Source organism: Camelina sativa, chromosome 14, assembly GCF_030686135.1.
Source record: "Camelina sativa cultivar CO46 ecotype springtype chromosome 14, ASM3068613v1".
NCBI classification, from domain to species: domain Eukaryota; kingdom Viridiplantae; phylum Streptophyta; class Magnoliopsida; order Brassicales; family Brassicaceae; genus Camelina; species Camelina sativa.
Window position 1 is genome coordinate 12053992 of NC_141893.1, and position 25258 is coordinate 12079249.

The window sequence follows — 25258 nt, forward strand, 5'->3', positions numbered from 1 at the left end:
TTTGTGATATATATAATCAAGAATATGCACCATGTCTTAAACCATAAAAAAAGAAAAAAAAGAATCATATAAATCGAATTATATATGTCAAAGAGACCTATGTCAAATGATACATCATTCCAACAAAATTCTCAAGTCAAATGCCAATGCCCAACCTAAACTTCTTCCCAATCCAACTGGTCTACGACAAGGGACCAAAGCACGTGTCCAATTTAAACGTTCCACTCTTGCGAAAATGACACCCTAACTTGAAAAACAAGGTAACCAACCAGAACTATACACAATCCCTCAACCTAAAACAAGAACTCAATCCAACAACAATGCATTTCTCCTTCCAGCTAATTCTCTAACACATTTACCTCCCTTGTCCTGATTTGAATGTGTTGTCAAGCTCGGACGGTCGCGACGGTATGCTCGTCAGAGTATTAACTCCAAAAAAGGTCGAATCAAAGGAATGTAGAGGAAGAGGAGTGTCGTAATCGATTCCATAGATATCTTCCGAGTCTCCGCTTTGTTCTGCTGGTTTCCATTGAAGAACAAGTGAGACCAACACGTTGACCACATGACTCATGTCCGGTCTCTGTTGCGGTTCCCTGGCGCTACATTGGTTGGCAAGCTCAGCTACTGTGTTGATGCTTCGAAGTGTCTCTTCGTTGAACTCAATTGTTTCGTCGATAGCCTTTGGGAATGAGTCTTTATTGATGTACATTCTCCTAAACCATGTGGCAAGATGCACTTCTTCCTCAGATCGCTTATCATCAAGAGCTTTCCGACCCGTTAGTAGCTCCATGAGGATGACTCCAAAGCTGTAGACATCAACCTTTGTTGTAACTCTTCCGGTCACTGCAATGTACAAACATAGATAGAGATATCAATATTTTCCTCTGGTGCATGAGTTTAGTACAAGTAACAACAAACATAATAAGCATATAAAACCATACCTGCATATTCTGGTGCAAGATAACCAAAAGTTCCAGCAATTTTGGTCTCAATAGATTGTGCGCCTTCTGGTGCAAGACGGACTAAACCAAAGTCAGCAACTTTGGCATGCATATCGTCTCCAAGAAGAATATTAGAAGGTTTGAGATCTCTATGTATGAAACTCTGATGCGCTAAAGTATGCAAATACTCTACTCCTCTAGCCACGTCCAATGCAATAATCAACCGTCTAGTCCACTCGAGTGGCTTCAACCCTTCTACCTGCCAGTGAAAAATATGCCTGCTTAATGTCCCTTGCGGCATGTACTGATAGACCAGAAGCCTCTCATTTCCTTCTAAGCAGTATCCATGAAGAATCACTAGATTGCGGTGTCGAACTCTAGTTAGAACAACAATCTCTGATTTAAATTCATCTAAACCTTTCCCACTTATAATCGAAGGCTCCATTCTCTTAACCGCAATCTTTGTTCCATCATGCAACTCTCCCTTGTAAACAATTCCAAATCCGCCTCTCCCAAGTATATTCTTCTCGTCGAAATTATCTGTAGCATCCCTCAAAACTTGTATTGAGATGACAATATTCCCACTTTCCCCAACATGATGAGCGTCACTACCACTGAATCCACTTTCACTTCCACCACCACCAGCACACAGGTTCCCAATTGTAATCTTGAGTGCACCTTGGTCATCACCACGTTGTTGTTTAGGATGCATCCTACGATATTGCTTCTTTTTCTTGACCAAAAAGAAAATAGCAAATCCGATAAGAAGCAAACCCAACAAACTACCAATAACAAAACCAATCATTTTCCAAGCATTTGCTTTCTTGCCGCCATCCCCGCCGGAAGAACAACCCTTTCCTATGTTAGGATTCCCACTCGTGTTTACAATAACAGTCGTGTTAAAACCCGGTACTTTACTACCACACAAGTAATTATTCGAAACATCTAGAGTTTTCAAGTTGGTCAACTCAGTGAGCTCTTGTGGAATAGTACCGTTGAGATTATTCCGAGAGAGATTGATAACCTGAAGAGACATAAGATTACGAAAACTTGGAGAGATAGTGCCGTTGAGTCCCATGTTTTCGAAGTCGATAACAGTGATGTTACCTCCCATACATGTTATCCCTAACCAGCTGGGACTTTTACTACAAGGATCATTACCTTTCCAGCTTCTGGCAAACTTCTCAGGGTAATCAAATGCTTTAACGATCGAAAGCAACGTGTTAACACGGGGATCACAAGGAGTACCTGGAGTATCTAAACAGAAACTATTGAGACCAGTCAAATCAAGCGTAAGGTTATTACCTTGAAGCTTGGTGTAGGTCCTTGAAGCAAGTTATTGCCTAATCCCACCTCAGAAAGAGATGTCAACTCCGTAAGAGAGGACGGTACAATACCAGTAAGCTGATTGTCCCTAATGTTGACAATTTTAAGAGAGACATGACCAGAAAAGTTCGGGATGGGACCAGAGAACTCGTTTCTATTCAACCGTACCTCGGTTAAAGCCGTCATGTTTCGCAGAACTGAAATCGACCCACTTAGCTTCTGCCCGTTGAGTGACAGAGTGTTCAGACTAGGGAACGTTTTTGCCCACTCCAAATCCGGGATCTTCCCGTTGAGACTGCAGTTGGCAGCGGAGAATTCTGATAGAGTAGTCGCATCCTTTAAACTCAGAGGGATTTCCCAGGGACCAAAGGGGTTATTATCCAAAGACACTTGCTGAAGAGACGTCAAATTAGCGAAGAAATCAGAGTCGATGGAATCGAAACTATTATCGTTAAAATAAACCCTATTCAAAGATTTCAACCCGGCAAAACTAGGAATCTTCCCTGTGATTTTGTTGTGCATGACCTCGAAAATCATCAAAGACGAGAGGTTTTTGAGATCAGGAGGTAACGTTCCTGAGATTCCTTTATTCCCGATTTGAATCTTGGTGATCCGGTTGTTTCCGTCGCATTGTATGGACGACGACCACTTACAAGGATCCGGATCGGACCAGTTGAGACTTCCAGGTAACTTGAGGGATCTTCTCAGAGCTGTCATGGCCGCCGCATCAGGACTAGATGATTGTCCGTACACAGAGGCGACGAAACAGAGCAAAAGGATGAAGCTTTTTGCGATGATCATCTTTTCCAACTGAGAAAACAAACGCAGGAGGAGTTGACTCAGAGACGGGTGATAGGTTAATTAGGGTTTAAGCCTTCAGAGGGGGGGGGGGACACAGAAAGGACTTAGGAAACCTTTTGGGCGGAGATTTTCTTCTCCTTCTTGAATTGAATGAGAAAGAGAAAAACGAAACGGCGGATTTTTATTTGCTTGTTCTTTTGGAAATATTAAATTGACTTAAGCGAGGGAAATGCTAAATCTACCTTTTTATATATTTTATTTCCCATTTATTTGTGTTTCTTTTTTTGTGTAATGAGATTTGTTTCCTTTTAAACTTATACAGGAATATGCTAAATATACTACTATATATTATTCACCAAAAATAAAACTGTATAGATGCTATTGTGTTCGTTGTAATCTGAAAAGTGTATACTGTTTTGAAATTTGAAGTGCCCAAAAAAAAAAATCTTATATTTCCATTGTAGCAAATATTTTGTCTATACATTATTTGTTTAATCAGTGCATCATCTATGCGCATTGCGCAGCCACCCATATATATATTAACAAAGATTATCATTGTGATCAGTTCAACTGTTCCTTATCTTACCATGAAAAAAAAACACTCAAATTAATCAAAAACCAATCATCCTTTCGACCCCATGAAAAAACACCAAAATAAACAGTTAGCCCATGCATGGACGTTGCAAGATGTATATAAGAAACCCACCGGAACAAACTGATCAACATCATCTAAAGACGATCATCACGTGGAGGATGACGATCTTTGCGGACCTGCAACAAGATCCTTCTCTTTGTGTTGTTGATTCTCTGTCTTTAAGAGGGGGTATTCAAATGAGATTTTGGAGAATTTGATGGGATTTAAGAGATTTTGGATTTTGATAGTTTTTAGAATATTTTGGTGGATTTGTTAGTTTTTCAAAATTAAAAAAAGGAAAAATAATTTGTGATTTGATTAGATTTTAAAAGAATATATGAGGTGATTTTAAAAGATTTTTACGACGAGAAAGACATTGCAGATTTTCAGAAATTTGGTATTAATTTCATACCCTCAACAATTTGGTATTAATTATACTCTTGACAAATCTCCTCAGCTTGCCTCTAATGTTCTGATAGGTCCCAATTTAGGACAATCAATGTTATCAAGAACAAAGACAAGAACACTTTGGTTCTCAAAGACTTTAGAACAAGTTACTGCAATTTTCTCTTTTTTTTTTTCGATCACACAATAGAGAATGCTTAAATACACTAAGAAATAACCAACTAGTTAAGAACGTGAAAACATAACTGAAACTATGGCCACGTCATCTTCTTCCTCATGTTGTATCTTCTTCCCCATGTTGTATCTCATCATTACTTCAGCCAAGCTCTTCCACGGTCGAACGGTCGGTTCCCGTTGATACCAACTCTACCCATTAAGGACAAAACTTCCTCGATAACACTAAATAGCACAAGAGATGTGATTTGAAATCTCCACCATAAAGAAACAGATGGAAGAAGCGTACCCTGCTTCTGAGATTGTGAAAAACCAACTCTGGATTTGTGTTTAGACGAGCTACCTCGGCTGTGCTTTCATGATTTTCTGGCCCGAGGAGTATGATGTCGACGTCGTCTGTGAAAGTGTAAGGCCTCAGGTCCAACAAGTCAAGGCCCAAGCCCCAACTCATATCCATAACGAGACAAATGAGAAACGCTCCCCTCTGCAATCTCTGCAACCTCTGCAACATGAGACGAAATTGCAGGTTACACAAAAGGATCCAAACACAGAAATGGTAGGTCCTCTGACCATCGTACTATCCAACCGTTTCAGTCCCATCCTATCAGAAGAGAGTAGCTAGATGATTGACACTTGTAATCAGATCCTGCATTGCATTAGAGATCTAGAATGTTCTTCCTTGTAGTATAAGAATGAACTATTGTCCATTGGAAACATTAAAGAAAGTTCAATACAAGTCTTTTATCTTTCAAAGTTATCTTTTCCTTGTTAATTCACAGTCTGGTCGAAACTTTGGTGGTGCAACCGCTGACAGTTTGAGTAGTGACAAAACCTGCGACGTGACAGTGTCGGCTTTCTTGTCTTGTTTATGCTGGCTCTTTCACAAATAGCTTTGAGACTTCTGGTTTTCCCCACTGGACGACTCATGCTCTCTTGAAGACTCTTGAATTCATCCATCATTTCTTGTGTCGCCTTCTTATGATTTTGTTGTAACTTTTGTTTACAGAAAAACTGGAATCTCTTTAGTGTTAGTCTTGGTATGGTGGTGACAGGTATATACCAACTTACTCGTGAAATAAAGTAAGATCTACAGAACAATACTCTTTACATCTGCATGAGATACGCGTTGAAGTTCTTTTGTTTCAAACTTCACTATTGATGTTTTGTCTCTGTTTTGACATTGATATATGTGTTGTTTGCAGGCATGATTATGCATCCGAAGCAAATCCTATTGTTGCAAAGGAATAATGAAGATACCCATCTTTTCTTGTGATCTTGTTGCAGATTCATTCCAAGATAACCAAATCTGTTTTGACGGAGAAGATGAGTACAAAGAGACAAGAGTTTGTTTTCAATCCGGATTGAGCTTTTGACGGAGAAGATGTGTAGTCAGCTCATACCATATGGTGAAGGTGAATGGACAAGCAAAAAAGAGGTGATCTCTTGACTCATCTTTCTCTCCACAGAATGAACATGGCTGGTGTGCTCCCTAAGTACGCATACGAGTTCCGGTGGATAAATGATCCTTAATCGCAGCCATACTGTGAAAGAATAGTGTGGGACTCTCTCCGGAAACCAAACTGTGCTATGCCATAATACCTAGTACCGTGATTGTCGCAGGAAGTTCCAAGTATGTGGGGACGAGAAGGAAGTCTTGTATGTATGTCCATCACGACACCAAAGAGGGACATGTTTTGACTATTTATTTTTCAAAAACAAATCTTTCAAAATAACACCTTTTAAGGTGTGATTTTTTCTATTGGATTTCTCATATAACAATGTATCCAAAGTCTCCTAAAATCTGTGTTTTGGTTTTCAATTTTTTAAAAGTTACATTTTGAATAACAGTTGATTCTATATGATTTTGACAAATTATTGATTGAATAACAAGATATTTTGAATGATTTTATAGAAATTCCAAATTGAATAACATTGGATTTAGTAAGTGATTTAAAAATCATCTGTTATTTTAATAGAAACCCAAAATCTTCCAAAATCCTCATTTGAATACCCAACGATGATGAATTTACAGATGTTGATTACTTCCCTTTCTCCCCAAGTCCCTAAAAAGCTCTATCAAATTAATGAGATTCTTTAAGGCAACAAGTTTTTGTTCAAAACTTCTACTCTTCGAGAGAAAAGGCTCATACCGGCAATCTATGTATACATTTTTTAAATTACATTTTGTGTTTCCTACCCTGAAATTTAACTTATTTAAAAACATATTTAAATAATTGATCCCTAAAAAATTACACAAAAAAATAATAAGTAAAATATAGAAATCAAAATCAATTATCTTCATAATATACAAAAATAAAAAAATCAATTATTTTCCTAAAATATCTCTATTAAATTGATTTCTATTTCCTAAACCAATTTCGGTTTATACTTACACAATCTTTATATTTCAAAATATATTCCTAAAATATCTCTGAAATACATTTCCTGTTTTCCTTTAAAATTAAAATATCTCAATTTTTTTTAGAAAAAACAAACAATCTAATATTCTATATAATTGATTTCAAATTTATTAATTAAAAATTATAATTTTTCTATACTTAAAGCAATTAGAATTCCAAATGAAAATTATAATTTTTATATACTTAAAGCAAATTCCAAATGAAAATTATAGTTTCTATATACTTAAAGCAAATAGAATAACAAATATCTCAATGTTATTATATAAAACTAAATAAAAATATATAATTTAATATTTTATCCAACATAATTTTTTTTTGTTAGTTATAGAAAACTTGGAAAAAAAAACATACTCTCATTCATGCTGTATAGCCAGTTAAAATCTATAAAAGAATTAAGTAATTACTCAAAAGTTTATTATCATAATGGGCCTTGACCTACACATTCTAATATTACACACTCTAATATTACACACTCTATCAATATCAAAATACTAGACATATTAATTAAGTTGATTAAATTATGATTATGTAAAAAAATAAGTTATCATAAGGTATACCGCTGGTTAAATCCTAAATTTAAAAATTAAAATACAATTATATAATTTTAACCCTAATCATAACAAAAAAAATCTAACAAACAAATATAATTTTTATTTTTATTTTTTAATTAAAAAATTTTTGTCTGTGGTGTACCGTGACTTAAAGTCAGTATATAATTAAAATATCTAGAAAAATTATTTATTCGTTGAATATGATACCTACGTACCAGACTAACATGCATATTGGCTTAATAAATAAATCGTTTCGTTAATTTAATGTTAGTTATAACATTTTAGCATGCGTCCACTATCTACATTACCTTAAAAAAAACTAACAACAAAAATCCCCTATGTACATTAAGGCTCCTACTGGTAATCCATCAAGGAATAAAAAGATCGAGAAGGAACATGAATAAAAGAGAACAAATAAGAAAAAAATTATTTAAAAAAAAGGAACGAAGAGGAATGGGTGCAAAGGAAAAACAGAACAAATGGTATGGTAAATGGTAACCAAAAAAACAGAACAAGCAAAAAAATAAAAATAAAAAAATTTAATCAAAAACAAGCATCAAACCCACGTACGAACATGATACATGAACATAAACATGAATTGCTGGAACTTTTGGTAACCCGTGATACTAATATGATAATTATAAAAAATAATCAACTATAGACGTTGAACCACGTCTTTTTACATATCATATTTGCTCAGCAATTTAATCTCGTTTTTTCAGCTGTTGGTTCATCATCCACTTCATCATCTTCATCAATTTTTTGATTTTGATGCATCCTCTTGTGTTTTTGGTATTACTACATCATCCGTGTTTGCCAAAGCAGATTGTGTCTCCTGGAGATGTGCCCCAAAAGTAAACGGAGAGTAACGTTCATCTTGATCGACATCATGTTGACCATATATCTGGTCCAACAAATCTTTGAAGGGCAAAGGCTTGTTCTTCAAAACCCGAACAAATTTATCTTTATTTCCAAATTCCTGTCAATGATTCAAAACATATTAGAATAAAATTTTCTATTCATATAAAAATATTATAAATGATAACAAAGAGACTTATAGCAACTCGATCATTCCACCAAGATGTTGACATAATTATTTGTCCAGTGGACGGATCAACAACAACACTTGTGCGTTCCATCAGTTGCCTATTAATTTGCCAAAGCTTATGCAAGTACTCGATTTTGCTCTTTATCTCACTATCCCAAACAACCTTCTCTCCGGTCAACTCAAATAAATTGTTTTCAACTCTTTTTCTACCAGCAACATTCGGCATTTTACTCGAGTGGTCATTTGATTTTAGCTCCGTAATAACGAGTTCAAGCATAATTTGACAATGTCTTTCCTTCCACACATACTATAATATATACATACTCAGTAATCATGTTTCGTTTAAATACATCCATCCTATATGCATTGAAATTTAATAAATAGTTATATGCAAAACATATATACCTTTTCTTCGGTATCGATCCCTGATGCAGTGGTTGATTTGCCTTTGTTTCTTGAAAGACCTCTACGCCGTGATGATCCACTAGTCTCTTGAGAACTTGCCATAATCCAAATTTTTTCTAAAGATCAAAATCAAATACATAAATTAATAAAACCAAACACAAGAATGTAAGCAAAACAGAAAAAAAAACAAAAGAAGTCATGCTAAAAAATATTGTATGATTATTTTTTTCACCTTTACGTCTCTCGATCGTAGGGTTTTTTTTCTATACGATGGCTTTTTGTGCTGAAGACTATTTATAGTTGTATTTTATAAGACTTAAATTATTAAACAGTTCATGAAATAATTATGAGATAGATCAAGATGAGTTTGAATTTGATATTGGATATGTACAAATTGTTTAAAATATAAGTTGTGGAACTAGTTGAATCAAAAGATATAAGTTTAGAAGAGTTTAACGTTATCATGTACCTTCTTTTATCGTGAGGTCTTCCTTTGAACGTTATCATCAATTTTTTTTACAATTTATTAGATTTTGCTTGAATTATTTTTTTTTTTAAATAATAATTAATTTGTTTTTCTGTTTGTTCTACTAACAAATTGAAGAGGAACAAATTTATTCTGTGATTCCTAAACAAAAAAGAACGTATAAGAATAGTGTGGGGTCCATGTTTCAGAATTTGGAAGATATGTTACTTGTAAATGGTAACAAACATGAGGAACAAAGAGGAACAACACATTCATGTCCATTCTTTTTCTAAAAACTGGTCACCAGTTGGAGCCTAAAAGACAAGATGTTGGGAGATATATACACTGTGTTTATTTGACAGAGTTGTAGAAATATTAAATATGTATAGAATGAACGTAACAGTTATACAATACTAATTGAACCATTAATTTCAACTTAAGGCTCCTATAGCTAGTATTCAGATACTAGAACATTTTATGTAAACACACAAAAGCTAAATAAATATTAACATATACAATATCTGAATGTAAATAAATTGTGTTATATCAAAAAATGAACGCCCTTTGCACTTTGCTTATTGTATAAGCACAAGTACTGTCTCACAGCACGCAACACAAAAGGTAAGGAAAAGAGAGAGTGTGTGTAAAAAGAAAGAAAATATGGATGGTATAATTCATGCCTTTTGTGTGTTTTACTAATCACCGGCCTTGGTGTTGGCATTGACGTTGACAACGGCGTTGGCCCTCCTCCACCAGAACAATTAACACTTATCTAAAGGTGCGTAGCCTTGTGTTCACGACATCATATGGGAGAATATCTCGACAGTTTATGTTTGGTGACTCGTTTGGCAGCAACTTCGTGTTAAAGCGTGAGGACATACACATATCAAAACTTGTTGGGTTCTTTGGAACATTTGATGTCACTTCTATTATGTTTTTAGGAGCTTGTTTTGACTCGTCGCCCTTCCGCTGCCAAAAAAGTCAACGAAATGTCAGAGATAGTACCACCTCAAGGTTCTTCGGATATCTACGATGGATACCCATTCGACGACGGAGCGAGGAAGGTTACTGTAAGGGAGACGACAAAGGCGTGAGTTATATCAGGATCCACTACGTGGCAAATGACAAATTCGCGATTCGAGAACACGGAGCTTTTTCTATTGACCAAACAAAGGTCTTTACATTTATGCATATGTTGAGTTAAATAATTAGATGATTGATTATCCGTTTTGTTTTGCTCTGGTTTTTTATTACTCTCTTCTTATAAGAGCTCTGTTTTTTTTAGGTGGAGTTTGAAGTTGAGTACCCACAAGAATACATCATAGCGATTACTAAATTCTTCGGGGGCCCATGCGGTGAGCGATCATACGTGACGGTGCTTCAGTTCGTGACTTCATAAGCTAGATATGAGAGGTTTGGTAGGCTTCACGTTGGAGCCGAAGAGGGGACGTGGATCAAAGCTTGTAGGCTTCCTTGGAAGATCCGACGATTTGATCTATGCTATTGGAGCTCGTTTCTACTCGGACTCTTCCGCTACCAAAAATCAATCTTTCTATTACTTTGTTGGGTTCATAGTAATTATAGTTATGACCTTTTAGTGGGAATATGTTGGTTTGGATGACCGTAGTTGAAGATTAATCGTTCAAATAATATTGTATAATTAACTCTTAATCAAGTTTGAATCTATTATCTCATATTTTCCTATATACTTCCTCTATGGTTGAATACACAAAAATATTCCTCAATTATGTAAGTGGATCATTTATTTATGGCAATGCTACAAACCGTATACTGTATAGGTAGAGACGTTGAGTACTTTGTACATACCTACGTAACATTATAACATCCGTATACTATATGCAATGACCAACACCAACATCTTACTTCTCCAATGGAATTCTTGTAATTGATTAAATCTCATAAACAACATATCCATAATCCATAGTTTTTACTTTTTAATAACTATATATATATTAGTCATATGAAGTCTATGTAAACAACTCTCGAACAAGTCAGAATCTACGCAATCCTTTTTTTTTTCTTTCTTAACTAATATTAACGAAAAAGTCTAACTAGATTAAAATAAATAAATATATATATATATAGAATATTAAAATCGATATTTGTTACTACTGTACAAAAAAGCATATATCTATGATTCAGAAAAAAAAACAAAAATTAAAAGAAAAATAACTATTGTAAGATAAGATTCACCTGGTACGTACGTGACTTTCATGTGTTGTTTACGTAATTATTCGCAAAATCAACAGTCCAATATCTCCTCCTAATATCCTCATCAGTCAGCCCTTTGTTATGGACTCTGTATCACAAGTATAAGTATATTTTACTTTACTTAGCTTAGAATTATTTGTACAACATTTACAGTTAATGAGAATAAGAAATATTTTTTCACTTTCTCAAAGTCTCTCTCTAGTTCGTCGTGTCTTCGTAATTCTGTTACAAGAATATTGTTATGGTATCAGAGCCAGGTTCCGATCCTGGGACCTGTGGGTTATGGGCACAACAAAAAGAAATAACTTGATAGCCGGGCCTATGTTTTACAAGTATGAGCCATCCATTAGCAATTACTTTTACGGTAAAATCTTATATTTGGCGTTCAAACGATCACTTTCTAAAAACTAATTTTATGAATATCTCTATATCTAATGCATGAGTTTTTGATTGGTAGGTTAATCTTGCTAATTAACATGAGTGGATGTGTGTAAAGTTGACCTCATGCAAACGTTCCACCGCTTATTCAACAAGTTAGTAATCATCAGACAAAATATTAGGCAATGCAGAATAGATTCTTCAAAGAGTGGAGTTTCCAAAATTTGAAGACTGGTATGTAGTCCGACTTTGTAAAAATACTTTAAACTATCTAAAACTTTTACATTATCGAATTTAAATGACTATGTAAAAATATTAGGAAATGTATAGCATACTTTGGTGGCGATATAATTTTGATAATCAGAATTTTGGTAAGCTATAAGATATTGAAAGAATTTATTTTAGATACTGATTTCAGTTATGAATTTTGGCAGAATTTGATCTGAACTGCTCTAAATAATTAATCGACCACATCATATTGTAACAATATAAGATTCAATTGAAACTCACTACTGCTTTATGGTGTGAATGCACCAATTTTTAGCTCCATTTTTCATAGTAGCAGCAGTCCACTGTTGTTGTTTTTTTCTAAAATCATTCGATTGTTCAACTTCTTATTACCCCCAGGAAAATAAATCATAAAAATATCAAGCAGCAACATAGAAACGATGGAACAATCATCTGTGAAATGTGACTAGAAAAGCTAATGAATTGAAGTGGACCCAAAGGCCCACAGACAAGTTGAGATGGAAATGAAACAAAAGTGGGCACATGTCATAATCACTCAATGCATCAACACACACACAAAAAAAAAGATAATATTATGGAGACACCATTATCTCTTTGTCTTTTGCCACGATCCCAAGATTGATTTTCCCTGAATTGAATTGTTTGCTCCACACACACAATCGCCTCTTTGTATAGAGATTAATCCGATGGGAAAAAAAAGTAATGAAAAATATCATTTGTCACGTACGTTTTGTCGTCCCCTAGCTAGCAACACTAACAATGACCAACGAATCAACGATATCTACTTTTTTCTTTTTTTTTTGGTTTTGTAGTTGATAGCAATCAATGGCAACGACTAAATTTTGTTGTTTTTTACAGTCGTTGAATTAACAGTAATTGTCGGTAACAAAGTTCAGGGATTATGACAAAATTAACAGACTAGTAAAATATCCCATTGCTAAAAGATTTACGTGTAAAAGTATTTGGTAAATTGATTGTTAACAACGTTATCATAGAACAAAAACCTTAACACCTTCGTTTTTTACCGCACGAGTGATTATTGGTAACAAACAACACAGTATCAGAAAAATGTTTTTTTAACTTTGCAAAACAAAAAAAAAAGTTAGATAGATATGAGACAAAGAAAGCAGAGACTTTAAAATCACATGTGATATATCAGAGAGAAAACACAGCAAAAAAATGTCCACATCCTAGAGAAAAGGTGAAGCCGGGGGAATGAATGTTATGGGCTCCATGCAACATTATCAAATTCATTGCCTTCAAATCGTTTTATATCTTAACTTAAGTGTCCGAGTTCAATTATTATATAGTTCATGAAAATCTCCAAATTAAATGATGAACTCTGTTGAGCTAGTAAGATCAATAATTGAAGAATACAATATGTAAGATTATATTATTTGTTTGTTCTTGATTTCTTCTGTATAATTGATTTTAAACATCTCATCTCTCATGCAAATCTTTTAGAAAATATCATAACTCTTCAACTAGCACCAAGACTAATAATTTTATTTTATTTTTTACTGACTTGTAAGATGTTGTAAAAGTTGATATCTAGATGTAACATCATATTATTTTTTCGGTCAAAACTCATCCCATACCAAAGAGATATTCTGGAAACATTATGTTACAAGTTTTTGTACAAAAGTTGGTAGATATGAATCATTCGATTTTCACAAAAATAAAATAAATGAATCATTCGATTCGGGTTCTGTTTAAAATATAACTTTTGGAGAAATCATGGATGCTAATTAAAGACTCGCATTATTGATGGCTCAACTATATATGGTCCAAAGTGACTCGTCGATCCAATCTTTGTAACAATTATGAACTGTAACTTTAAAAAGTTTTGAAAACTTCAAAGGTTTTGTGAACTTTTAAAAGTGATTATGACAAAGTTTGCCTATAAAGCTACCCTTTAAAAATGAAAAAAAGTTTGCTATAGCACGTCAAAATGAACGCATAATACAACACTACTTTCGACGTGCGTACCAACGCCTATACGGCTTCACCTTTACAAACACTGTTGTAAAATAATAATACAAAATATTCTTTAGATAAATTGATTAAAGAGATATATTATTATTTGTTTACTTGATTAACTTAGGATAAAATAAAGTACTACACCTGGCTAAGTGTGCCCCTAAAGAAAGAAAAATCGTTTAAGTATTGGAAAAAAACAGAGGTCTAAGTCTAACTGGCAGACACTTTTATTCTCCCATGTGTTTCCACTAGACACCATCTCCCATCTCTCCAACATTTGCGTTTCCACATTTGTTTAAAAACATAACTCTCTCTCTCTCTCTTTCTCATTCCTTCAGTACCTCTTGTTCTTATGCTCTTCTTCACCAATCCTATCTCTTCTCTGTCTTTATATATTTCCTTACATCTGAATTGGCCCATTTTTGGTATACACAAGAAGTACCACTTTTCTTATAACTAGATTCTTCTTCTTCCTGCCTCATAGCTTTCAAGTCAACCACTTCAGTTTCTGTCGGCTGTCTCTCCCCCAGATCTCAACTAATCTCCTACTTTCGTAAGCACAGTACTCTCTAAACATCTCTCTCTCTCTCTCTATCTGATCTTTGATTCTTGTTTATTAAACTTAATTGCTGCCTTCGATCTTTTTCTCTTTTCCTTCTAGTTAAATCTCACAAGCTTTATTTTGATTAGTCGTCTTTAAGCTTCGAACTTAACTGATTCTTGTCTTCAAGAACTATGTATTGAGGTTTTGAACTAAGTGGTTACTCTGTTTTAAGAGTTTACCTACCGTTTCTTCTTTGTACAATTTTTAGATTCATAGATTGTTGTCTTTTGATATCGGCTTTGACTTTAATATGATTTCAGGTTAAAAGACGAGAAGTTTCGACTAAATGACTGAATCTGATGATGCCTCGCGAGAACCAGCCATAGGAGGAGAAACCTCATCCAATCAAGAATCGAACTCTGTCTCACTAGATCTCAAGCTCAACCATAGTTTCACCGATGACACAAGGAGCACGAAGTGTGAGGCAAACCCGAGAGTCTTCTCTTGCAACTACTGCAGACGCAAGTTCTATAGCTCTCAAGCTCTTGGAGGTCACCAGAACGCTCACAAGCGTGAACGAACAATGGCCAAACGAGCAATGCACATGGGAAGAATGTTTGGCCACCATCACAGGCCTTACACATACACTTCTTCTTCCCTCGGGATGCAAGCTCACTCCGCTCTACTTCACCACACTTTATCCCAGCCTCAGCCTCTTGTTTCTAGGTTTCATCAACAAGGGTATTTTGGAAACAACGTGCCATTGTTCTTTGACTATGATGATGGCGGTGGCGACTTCTTTTGGCCAGGGAGCTTCCGTCAGGTCGTTGAAGAAGCTGAGGCTCCGGTGGTGGTGGCTGTCAACGAGTCAGGCTTTGATCTGAACTCGATTGCGGCAAATGGAGGTGTAGATAATAATAGCTCAAATCCAGATCTTACCTTAAGACTTTGAGAATTAAGACGATTATAATCTCTCTTGTTCTTTTTCTATTGTTAGATATAGTAGTAGCAGAAGATAAGTTGGAGACAGTTGATAGAAGATTGATGAAAAAACTCTGTTGTTATATTAAATGAGGTTGTTCATTACATAATTGTTTCATTATAACTACAAGTTTTAAAGTATGGTAAACACAAAACAATTATCGGATGATGTGATAAAATCAAAGTACGGAGTATCTATAGATATCTTATTTTTTTAGTAGTAGCAATCCGTAAAATTTACAAGATTTCTAAAGATAGCGATGTCCAAAAGAAGGTTGCATCCATAAGATTGTGCCGAGATTTATGGAAACATTAGGGACGAAGTTGATTGATGATATTACAAATCACTATTTCGTGTTAATAAATGCAAGTAATCAACATGTAGTGTATATTATTTTTGTCCTTACATACCCAATTGCATATTTAAAGACAAATGATAAAATTTTGACTTTGGAATAAAAAATTCTAAAGTTGTGATTATGATGTTTTAACAATTCAAATGACAGAATTAAATGATTATACAAAATCGTTGATCCATTATCCACCACTTGTTACTTTGTTAGTAATTATATAGGTAGAGAGATAGATTCATATTGGGAGAGCATTACTAACGCATGACCAATATATAAAAGTCTTGATTTAATTGCTATGCATATTTAATATATGGATTTACGTAAGTCATATATAAAACCGAGAACTTTTAGGAACAATTCCAGATTTAGTTGATCAAAAACCCAAAATTAGCTAGCGATTAAGAGAATCATCCGCATTCCTATCGAGAATCACACAAATACGGATATCTCTCTACATTCGATTCTCTTTTCTCTCATTTTTGTGGATTTTGGAATTAAAGTAAACACAATGTTCAACAAAGGATCCAACGGTGGTGGTTCATCATCTTCCAATAGCCGCATCGGAGCGGATTACCTCCAAAAAGCACGTTCGGGCAAAACAGAGATCAGAGAACTCGAAGCTAGATGCAAATAATGAAGAGCCTAGGTCACGAGGTACCAGATAAAGCCATAAACGAGATGGAGGTGTAACAGTAAAACGAAAAAAAAAAAAATAAAAAAAAAAAATAAATAAAGATATGTCGAAGGAATAAGAAAAGAGAGAAAAAAGAAAAAAAAAAATTGCTGCTGACCCGACGTTCCCTCTATCTCTCAGTCACCCACCCACTTTCCTCTCTCTCACTTCTACGTTCTCCTCTACCTCTCAGTCACCCAGCCACCTTCTTTTCTCTCACCCAGCTACCTTATTTTCTCTCGCTATATCTAAGACAGGCAGAGTTAAATGTACTGCTTATTTAATTGGGAATAGTAAACGTACTAAAATTCAAACAAACCCTTAAAGAAAGAGCAGCAGAGACTGAGATCGATGGCGATACCGGAGCTTCTTAACGATTTGGTAGATGAGATACTCTATCGCGTTCCGGCCACATCCCTGAAACGGTTGCGAGTTACCTGCAAACGATGGAACCGTTTGTTCAAAGAAGATAGGAAATTCGCGAGTGAGCACCGCGATAAAGCCGCAAAGGAGTTTCTATTTCTCATCATGACAGAGAAGCGCCGGATTTGTCCGTTGAGCATAACCAATCGAGATGATGTTACTCCTCTTCCATCTGTGGAGGTAAAAAGAGAGCTTAGCCTACCAGATTCCTCTAACAATTCACGTCAATTCGAAATGTACAAAGTCTCTCACTGCGACGGCTTATTGATATGCGTCCGCGAATCCATCTCCGGCCCCACCGAATGCCAATATGAAATAGTGGTTTGGAACCCGTTTACTGGTCAAACCAGGTGGATCGAAGCCGGCAATGGTTGGGAGCAATTCATCACATTTGTTCTCGGGTACAACAACAACAAGTCCTCCTGCAGTCAAAGAAGCTACAAAATTTTGTGCTTTAGTCCTTCTGGCAGAGAAACAGAAATCTACGACCTTAACTCCTCTGTTTCGTGGAGGACTCCTGCTGGTGATCTCACTCCACCAGGCTGGACCGCTGTGATGGCTGAAGAAGCCATCGTGTCGGTGAAGGGAAATTCTTATTTTTTTGCCAAGGAGAAATCAAAACCGCAACTTGGCTTGTCATTGCTCAGATTTGACTTCTCTACTGAGAAATCATCTCTGTTTGTGCCTCTTCCCTATCAGCATCCAAGGGTATGAAATTTTGAGACTTTCTGCTGTTAGGGACGAGAAACTTTCCGTGTTTTTACAACCCGATTCTACATGCAAGACTGAGATATGGGTGACAAGTAAGATTGATGATGACTCCACCAAAGCCGCGGTGTCCTGGAACAAGGTCTTTGCATTGGATTTGAGCCCTGATCTTCAAATTACTTTTCTGGTAAATTTTCTGTTTGACGAGGATAAGAAAGTCGCCGTGTGTTGTGAGAGATGGATGGATTACGACGACAGCCTCTGCACCGATAAGATATACATTCTCGGCGAGGATAATCAAGTCAGTGAATTTGGTTTTGATCCGATTGATCCATTTCTGATACGAGGACTTCGGCCATTTCCTCTTAATTACGTTCCAAGTTTGGTCCAAATCGAGCTACCTGCTGGAGACTAAAAACAACCTCTACTAGATGTGGTCTTGTTGTGTTTCTTGCTTGCTTGCTTGCTTTAAACACAGTTTTTTTAAAGTATTATTATGGTCTAAACATGTCTCGTACAGCATATGTCTAACAAACAAATAAGTGTTATGTCTTAAACGAATCTACAAACAAAATAGAGACTTTTAAAAATGTTTGCAAAGTGATTTGATACAAAAGGCGGTCAGCTTCTAATGATGGAAATTATTTATTTTACCTCTCAAGTCCATACAAATACATAAACGAGTGTTTCTAAGGATCTACAATGTTTATATATATATTCACCCCTCCTCCCCTTTTCATTGTGTGGAAAGGGCATGAGTGCTCGAAAAACAGAGTACTTTTGAGGTAAGAAAATGCACCAAATAATGTGAAGGCATAACATATGTAAAGAGAAAGAGAGATTAGAGTACATTGATTTCCATGAGCTAGTCTTTCAATGGTCTCTCTAGCTGAAGATCTCCTGCCACATCATGAAGAAAGAGAGATACTTTATGTGAAGATTGCTTCCATTTCAAATACTAATCCTAACGAAGATAAGCAATATACATAGATAAAAGTTTCAAACAAAAGAACACCACCACCAGTCATTACCTGAACTGACCTCACTCTGTACTTCATGTGATGAGCTGCATCAGTATGTGAAGGCCCTATATATATATTATCCCAATCCGGATGGAAAAAGAAGAAGAAGCCATTGTAAATATCAAAATCGGACTCTCCGAAACTAATGAGGTAGAGAGATCAGATAGAATTGTTATGGCGGTACGGTTTAATTGGTTCATATAGACCTCTCGATTCAATTCTTGTACCGACATTAAACCAACAATTCGAAACATAAAAAAAAAGCAGATTTCCATTCTCAACATAAATTAACATTTTAGTTTGCTCCTATCCAATTGTATATATGTTGGCAAAGAAAGAGGAAAGGTGAAAAGCAAAAACCTAACTTTACAATCAGCTAAGCCTGAGATCAATGGCGAGACCAGTGGAGCTTCTTAACGATTTGGTAGATGAGATACTTTATCCGGTTCCGGCTACTTCCCTGAAACGGTTACGAGCTACTTGCAAACAATGGAACCGTTTATTCAAAGAAGATAGGAGATTCGGAAGCGAGCACCGGTGATACAAGGAGCACAATGTGTGAGGCAAACCCGAGAGTCTTCTCTTGCAACTACTGAAGACGCAAGTTCTATAGCTCTTAAGCTCTTGGAGGTCACCAGAACGCTCACAAGCGTGAACGAACAATGGCCAAACGAGCAATGCACATGGGAAGAATGTTTGGCCACCATCACCGGCCTTACACATACATTTCTTTTTCCCTCGGGATGCAAGCTCACTCCGCTCTACTTCACCACACTTTATCCCAGCCTCAGCCTCTTGTTTCTAGGTTTCATCAACAAGGGTATTTTTGAAACAACGTGCCATTGTTCTTTGACTATGATGATGGTGGTGGCGACTTCTTCTGGCCAGGGAGCTTCCGTCAGGTCGTTGAGGAAGCTGAGGCTCCGGTGGTGGTGGCTGTCAAAGAGTCAGGCTTTGATCTTAACTCGGTTGCGGCAAATGGATGTGTAGATAATAATAGCTCAAATCCGGATCTTACCTTAAGACGATTATGATCTCTCTTGTTTTCTCTTTCTATTGTTAGACAAAAATAGCAGAAGATAAGTTGGAGACAGTTGATAGAAGATTGATGATAAACTCTTTTGTTATAATATGAGGTTGTTCATTACATAATTGTTTCATTCATACGAGCTCCCCCACCGTACGTCAAATCATCTACGAAGTGAAAAAAAAAATACTTTAGGCTGTTTAGTCGATGTTCATCTTAGGAGATATGAAGAACTTCTTTAAAATATTTTCAAGTCTTCTCCGAATAGAGACAAATCTACATGAAGATTTAGATCAGACAATATAAAAACGGTTGCGTGAGCTATTAGTTTATATTTCATATTGTTTTGTGTATTATCACCGTACTCTATTTGCGTTGAAAAAGAAGAGAACACATACTGATGATTCAGTTTATGAACAACATATGCAATATATCATGGAGTGTGGTCGTCAAAGTGTATAGGTAACTAGAGCCAAACATTTCAAACCTTCGGTTTAGAATTTTTCAATTATATTTCACAAAACAATTATCGGATGATGTGATAAGATCAAAGTACAGAGTATCTATAGATATCTTATTTTTTTAGTAGTAGCAATCCGTAAATTTTACAAGATTTCTAAAGATAGCCATGTCCAAAAGAAGGTTTGATCCATAAGACCGTGATTGTGCCGAGATTTATGGAGACATTAGGGACGAAGTTGATTGATGATATTACAAATCACTATTTTCGTGTTAATAAATGCAAGTAATCAACATCTAGTGTATACCCAATGGCTTATTTAAATACAAATGATCATTTTGACTTTGCAATGATAATTCTGAAGTTGTGATTATGATGTTTTAACAATTCAAATGACAGAAATTAAATGATTATACAAAATCTTTTATCCATTATCCACTTGTTAAATTTTAACTATATACAGCAAGAGAAACGGTCGATATTGGAAGAGCAGTACTTACGCATAATATACACACACAAAAAAAATCAAATATTAATTTAATTGCTATTCAATTTTTAATTATGGATTTACATAAACTGAGAGATAGAGAGTTTTAAGGAACAATTCCAGATTTAGTTGATCAAAAATCCAAAATTAGCTAGCGATTAAGAGAGTCATCCGCATTCCTATTGAGAATCACACAAATACGGATATCTCTCTACATTCGATTCTCTTTTTTTTTCTCATTTTTGTGGATTTTGGAAACAAAGTAAACACAATGTTCAACAAAGGATCTAACGGTGGTGGTTCATCATCTTCCAATGGCGGCATCGGAGCGGATTCACCTTACCTCCAAAAAGCACGTTCGGGCAAAACAGAGATCAGAGAACTCGAAGCTGTCTTCAAAAAGTTCGACGTGAACGGAGACGGGAAGATCTCGTCAAAGGAGCTAGGTGCAATAATGAAGAGCCTAGGCCACGAGGTACCAGAAGAAGAGTTAGAGAAAGCCATAAACGAGATAGATCGTAAAGGTGACGGTTACATAAACTTCGAAGAGTTCGTTGAGCTGAACACCAAAGGTATGGATCAGAATGACGTGTTGGAGAATCTGAAAGATGCCTTCTCGGTCTACGATATCGATGGGAACGGTTCGATCTCGGCTGAGGAGTTGCATGAGGTTTTGAGGAGTCTTGGTGATGAATGTTCTATCGCTGAGTGTAGGAAGATGATTGGTGGTGTTGATAAGGATGGTGATGGTACGATTGATTTCGAGGAGTTTAAGATTATGATGACTTTGGGATCTAGACGTGATAACGTCATGGGTGGTGGTGCTCAGAGGTAGAGTTTTTATGTCCCTCTTCGACGCACCGAAACTGGTTTCTTTGTGTTCCAATCTTTTTCGTTTTGTACTCATTGTTTATCTCCACTCCACACCATTGTTTCAATAATTTTTTGTTTGTTTTGTTCTTTTGTTCTTTGGGATTTGTGATTTCCCTTTAAACTAACGTGATTTTTTATTTATAACTTTTTTTTTTGTTTTGTTTTGTATTCGGTTCTGATTTGGAATTGGATATTTTGAATGCATATACTGTGAAATTTATGTATGTGAATAAATAATAACCATAATTAAGGCTTAATTCTTTCTCTTTGTTAGAGGCTAATTTGATTCTTTCACCTTCCTTTACACCTAAAATTTATTATTTTTGACTTTTGAACTTGCATAGAGACTGTTTCATATTCTTCTTTCAGTTTTTTCACAAATGTTTTGAATGGTTAGAGAAAAATAAAGCACTTTATTTTTGGTTTAGATATAAAATTTGCTTTGTAGTGGTGCATTAGTGCATAGACCAAGACAAAAAAAAAAACATAAATCTTATAATTTTTATTTTTGTTAACTTTATCTACTTAGTAAAAGTCATATTGGTGATGAAAAAACAAAGTGAAAAAAAGCCCATTAGCTAAAACGAAATCGGAAGGTACCCAGCAAATCTAACCTGACCCGAATAAAAACTAAACCCGATCCGGATCTTCATCCTCAGACAGAGCTCTCGAGCAACAAACACTGAACCGGGTCAGCTCTGTTCGAAGTGACTCATGGCCGCCAATTCGAAAATGGCGATGGCTTCTCTGGCAGCTCAAATTCGCCCATTCACATGTTTGGCAGCGTCTCAGCCATCACGGTTGGCTCCTCATCCGCCGGACCTCGTCCGTTGGATCAAAAGAGAAGGCGGCTTCGTTCACCACGCCGTTAAGCTCTCTCAGGAGACTCAATTTGGTATCGGCCTCATCTCCACCGAGCAAATCCCTCAAGGCACCAACCTAATCTCTCTTCCTCCTCACATTCCCTTACGCTTCGAATCAAACGATGCGTCATCGTCTTCTTCCTCTCTCCTCACCGCTTTGGCCCGTCGAGTTCCCGGTAAAGCGCTTCCCCGTTCCAATATTATGCCTCTTCGTTTTGAATCTTAAACCCTAGCTTATAGGATGATTCTGGTAATCAAGTTTCCCAAAATTTGGTTGATTTTGTAAGAGTTACTGATTTAGAGAAATGTTTGGCAGAAGAACTGTGGGCAATGAAATTGGGATTGAGATTGTTGCAAGAAAGAGCCAATGCTGATTCTTTCTGGTGGCCATACATCAGTAATCTCCCGGAGACTTATACAGTTCCTATATTCTTTCCCGGTGAAGATATCAAGAACTTGCAATATGCTCCTCTTCTTTACCAGGTTAGATAAACTGCTGGAGTTATCGAGATTGAGTCGCATTCTTTATCATTTCATCAGATGATGTAGATTTGTTGTGTTTTTTATCGGGACTAGGTCAATAAAAGATGTAGGTTTCTTCTTGAGTTTGAGCAAGAGATTAGACGTACTCTTGAAGATGTTAAGGCTAGTAGTGATCATCCTTTCAGTGGACAAGATGTTAATGCATCCGCCCTTGGATGGACCATGTCAGCTGTTTCAACTAGAGCGTTTAGGTTACATGGTAATAAAAAGCTTCATGGTGGAGGATCTTCTGATCATGTCCCCATGATGCTTCCTTTGATAGATATGTGCAACCACAGCTTTAAACCAAATGTTCGGATCATTCAAGAACAGAACGGAGCTGACTCGAATACCTTAGTTAAGGTTTGTGTGTTAGATCTCTGTTTTATATAGTGGCTTTTGTTTGACTGTTTGTAATTGATGTTTCTTCTTTTGTTGTGCATCAGGTTGTTGTAGAGACTGAAGTCAAAGAAAACGATCCTTTGCTACTCAATTATGGTTGCCTTAGTAACGATTTTTTCCTTTTGGACTACGGATTTGTGATTGAATCAAATCCGTACGACACCATTGAGCTTAAATACGATGAACAGCTCATGGACGCTGCAAGCATGGCGGCTGGTGTTTCTTCCCCAAAGTTCTCTTCACCAGCTCCATGGCAACGCCAGCTGCTTTCCCAGTTAAATTTGGCCGGAGAATTACCAAATCTGAAGGTCTTCAAACCGTCATTCTGTTTAACTTGATATATTGAGTAGTCTTTACTTCCTAGAAGAAGAAGTAAATGATGGAACTGAACCATCTCTCTAATCTTTTTCTTCTTATACTAGGTAACCATAGGAGGCCCAGAGCCAGTAGAGGGACGACTGTTGGCAGCCATAAGGATATTGCTTTGTGGTGAATTGGTGGAAGTTGAGAAGCATGACTTAGACACGCTCAAATCTTTGTCCTCCACAGCCCCTCTTGGAATTGCGAACGAGATGGCCGTTTTGCGCACTGTAATTGCCCTCTGTGTGATTGCATTGAGCCACTTTCCGACAAAGATAATTGAAGATGAGGCTATAATCAAACAAGGTGTCTCAGCCACAGCAGAATTGAGTATCAAGTACCGAATTCAGAAGAAGTCAGTGATCATAGATGTCATGAAAGACCTCACAAGAAGGGTTAAGCTGCTATCGTCTATGGAGACACCGAGTGCTGCATAAGAACCATACTGTAAGTTCTCTAGGCTTGGCTTGTTTCAAACGTCAGTTTCCAAGATGAATCTGTTTAAGGTTATTCATTTTGAAAAACATATATAGCAATCAAGATTTCTCTATGAACTAGCTGGTTTACCCCCTCAAGATTAGATTACATGAATCTATGAACTAGAGTAGCGAGATTGGATTGGAGGCAAAAGATATGTCGTGTCAGGATATTTAACAGGAAACTCATCATATTCACCAGAGATATTTACATTGAAGATAAAAGAGAAACCCTAATACACAGAGGATCACCTATCTCTATCTCTCCCTCTCTCTCTTTGTTATCAATTCCCAACGGAGATGGGTCTTTCTCTCTCTCCTAAGCCCAAGGGAGAACGAGAACGCCGTGGACTCACGCTCTCGCGAAGAACCCTTGGCATCTCAGGCTGCCTTAGAGACGGGTGTTGTATCTTCTCAAACTCTCTCTTGATCTTCACGACTTGGCTATGGATAGGAGGAACACTCTCATGCCCATCATTGGTCTTATTGTCCATGGCAAAGCGGTAGTGAAGCCAGATGAGTTCTTCTTATGATGTTTTTATGATGTCTGCGTTTTCTATTCACGCGGGAGGCGTGTTTATAATTATAATCTTGAACCAAAGTTTGTGTGAGAAAAGTGGACACGAGTTGTTGATGAAGTAGAAGGGAAGTTAGGTTGGTGGGCAACGCCAAATTAGTCTCTTACACATCTCCCTCTCTCTTTGTGTGTCAATAATATATACATATGAAATGATAATTAAGAATTTGTAATGGTGGTGAGGTATCTAAAAGCAAAGAAGAGTCGTATCATTCTCCTTGTAAACAGCATGAAAAAGAGGGTCGGTTTTAGGTGAGTTTTGTGGTTACGTGTCGGCAACAAAGCTAAGACACTTGTGATGATTACTAGTACGCAATTCTTTCTTTAACCGAAGACCATGACTCTAGAAGATTTCATTTGAGGTTCCAATGTTTAGAAGCTAAACAAATTGAATTGGGAAAGAGACTAGAAACTACTTTTTCCGTATGAGTTGCTTTGATTTGACGGGAGAAGACTATTGTGGGACTTATTGAATCGTTGGTCAACTTAGGTGATTC

The 25258-nt window shown here is 36.3% G+C and overlaps 5 protein-coding genes, 1 long non-coding RNA gene and 2 pseudogenes across 9 annotated transcripts; 6 read left to right on the forward strand and 2 right to left on the reverse strand.

Annotated features, from left to right (window-relative positions):
• Window positions 1–36: 36 nt before the first annotated feature.
• Window positions 37–3220, reverse strand: LOC147928093 (receptor-like kinase TMK2). Of its 2 annotated transcripts, XM_087483412.1 has the most exons (4): window positions 2436–3220; window positions 2247–2355; window positions 942–2141; window positions 37–843 (listed from the first exon to the last, which is right to left on the reverse strand). In XM_087483412.1, the coding sequence occupies exons 3-4, from the start codon at window positions 2053–2055 to the stop codon at window positions 356–358; spliced, it is 1602 nt and encodes a 533-aa protein (XP_087339538.1). In that variant the 5' UTR covers window positions 2056–2141; window positions 2247–2355; window positions 2436–3220; the 3' UTR covers window positions 37–355. The 2 variants fall into 2 exon arrangements, with proteins under 2 accessions (XP_087339538.1, XP_087339537.1); XM_087483411.1 differs by having other exon boundaries at window positions 942–3220.
• Window positions 3221–4999: 1779 nt separating this feature from the next.
• Window positions 5000–6153, forward strand: LOC147928094 (uncharacterized). Its single transcript, XR_015580757.1, has 2 exons — window positions 5000–5361; window positions 5484–6153. It is a non-coding gene; the product is annotated as an uncharacterized LOC147928094 (long non-coding RNA).
• An 8011-nt stretch (window positions 6154–14164) lies between these two features.
• On the forward strand, window positions 14165–15640 carry LOC104741302 (zinc finger protein 7). Its single transcript, XM_010462119.3, has 2 exons — window positions 14165–14563; window positions 14875–15640. The coding sequence occupies exon 2, from the start codon at window positions 14901–14903 to the stop codon at window positions 15504–15506; it is 606 nt and encodes a 201-aa protein (XP_010460421.1). The 5' UTR covers window positions 14165–14563; window positions 14875–14900; the 3' UTR covers window positions 15507–15640.
• Window positions 15641–16265: 625 nt separating this feature from the next.
• Window positions 16266–18282, forward strand: LOC104746206 (F-box protein ETP1 pseudogene; annotated as a pseudogene). Its single transcript, XR_015579475.1, has one exon. The product of XR_015579475.1 is annotated as an F-box protein ETP1 pseudogene (transcript).
• An 823-nt stretch (window positions 18283–19105) lies between these two features.
• On the forward strand, window positions 19106–19748 carry LOC104743546 (zinc finger protein 7 pseudogene; annotated as a pseudogene).
• A 1056-nt stretch (window positions 19749–20804) lies between these two features.
• LOC104741303 (putative calcium-binding protein CML25) lies at window positions 20805–21818 on the forward strand. Its single transcript, XM_010462120.3, has one exon. The coding sequence runs from the start codon at window positions 20960–20962 to the stop codon at window positions 21521–21523; it is 564 nt and encodes a 187-aa protein (XP_010460422.2). The 5' UTR covers window positions 20805–20959; the 3' UTR covers window positions 21524–21818.
• Window positions 21819–22182: 364 nt separating this feature from the next.
• LOC104741304 (uncharacterized) lies at window positions 22183–24973 on the forward strand. Of its 2 annotated transcripts, none has more exons than XM_010462121.3 (6): window positions 22183–22600; window positions 22741–22907; window positions 23001–23309; window positions 23393–23656; window positions 23771–24155; window positions 24242–24973. In XM_010462121.3, exons 1-5 carry the CDS (start codon window positions 22276–22278, stop codon window positions 24143–24145), a joined length of 1440 nt encoding a protein of 479 aa, XP_010460423.1. In that variant the 5' UTR covers window positions 22183–22275; the 3' UTR covers window positions 24146–24155; window positions 24242–24973. The 2 variants fall into 2 exon arrangements, with proteins under 2 accessions (XP_010460423.1, XP_087341777.1); XM_087485651.1 differs by having other exon boundaries at window positions 24387–24973.
• On the reverse strand, window positions 24358–24678 carry LOC109128764 (uncharacterized). Its single transcript, XM_019235704.2, has one exon. It carries the CDS (start codon window positions 24676–24678, stop codon window positions 24469–24471), a length of 210 nt encoding a protein of 69 aa, XP_019091249.1. The 3' UTR covers window positions 24358–24468.
• Window positions 24974–25258: the final 285 nt, after the last annotated feature.

Bases quoted from the DNA above. Each gene is read 5' to 3' on its own strand.
- LOC104741303 (XM_010462120.3), top strand. From the start codon at position 20,960: ATGTTCAACAAAGGATCTAACGGTGGTGGTTCATCATCTTCCAATGGC.
- LOC104741302 (XM_010462119.3), top strand. From the start codon at position 14,901: ATGACTGAATCTGATGATGCCTCGCGAGAACCAGCCATAGGAGGAGAA.
- LOC109128764 (XM_019235704.2), bottom strand. From the start codon at position 24,678: ATGGACAATAAGACCAATGATGGGCATGAGAGTGTTCCTCCTATCCAT.
- LOC104741304 (XM_010462121.3), top strand. From the start codon at position 22,276: ATGGCCGCCAATTCGAAAATGGCGATGGCTTCTCTGGCAGCTCAAATT. The intron at 22,908-23,000 runs GTTAGATAAACT...TATCGGGACTAG, and splicing joins ATGCTCCTCTTCTTTACCAG to GTCAATAAAAGATGTAGGTT. The intron at 23,310-23,392 runs GTTTGTGTGTTA...GTTGTGCATCAG, and splicing joins ACTCGAATACCTTAGTTAAG to GTTGTTGTAGAGACTGAAGT.
- LOC147928093 (XM_087483412.1), bottom strand. From the start codon at position 2,055: ATGGGAGGTAACATCACTGTTATCGACTTCGAAAACATGGGACTCAAC. The intron at 844-941 runs GTATGGTTTTAT...TGTACATTGCAG, and splicing joins TCTTGCACCAGAATATGCAG to TGACCGGAAGAGTTACAACA.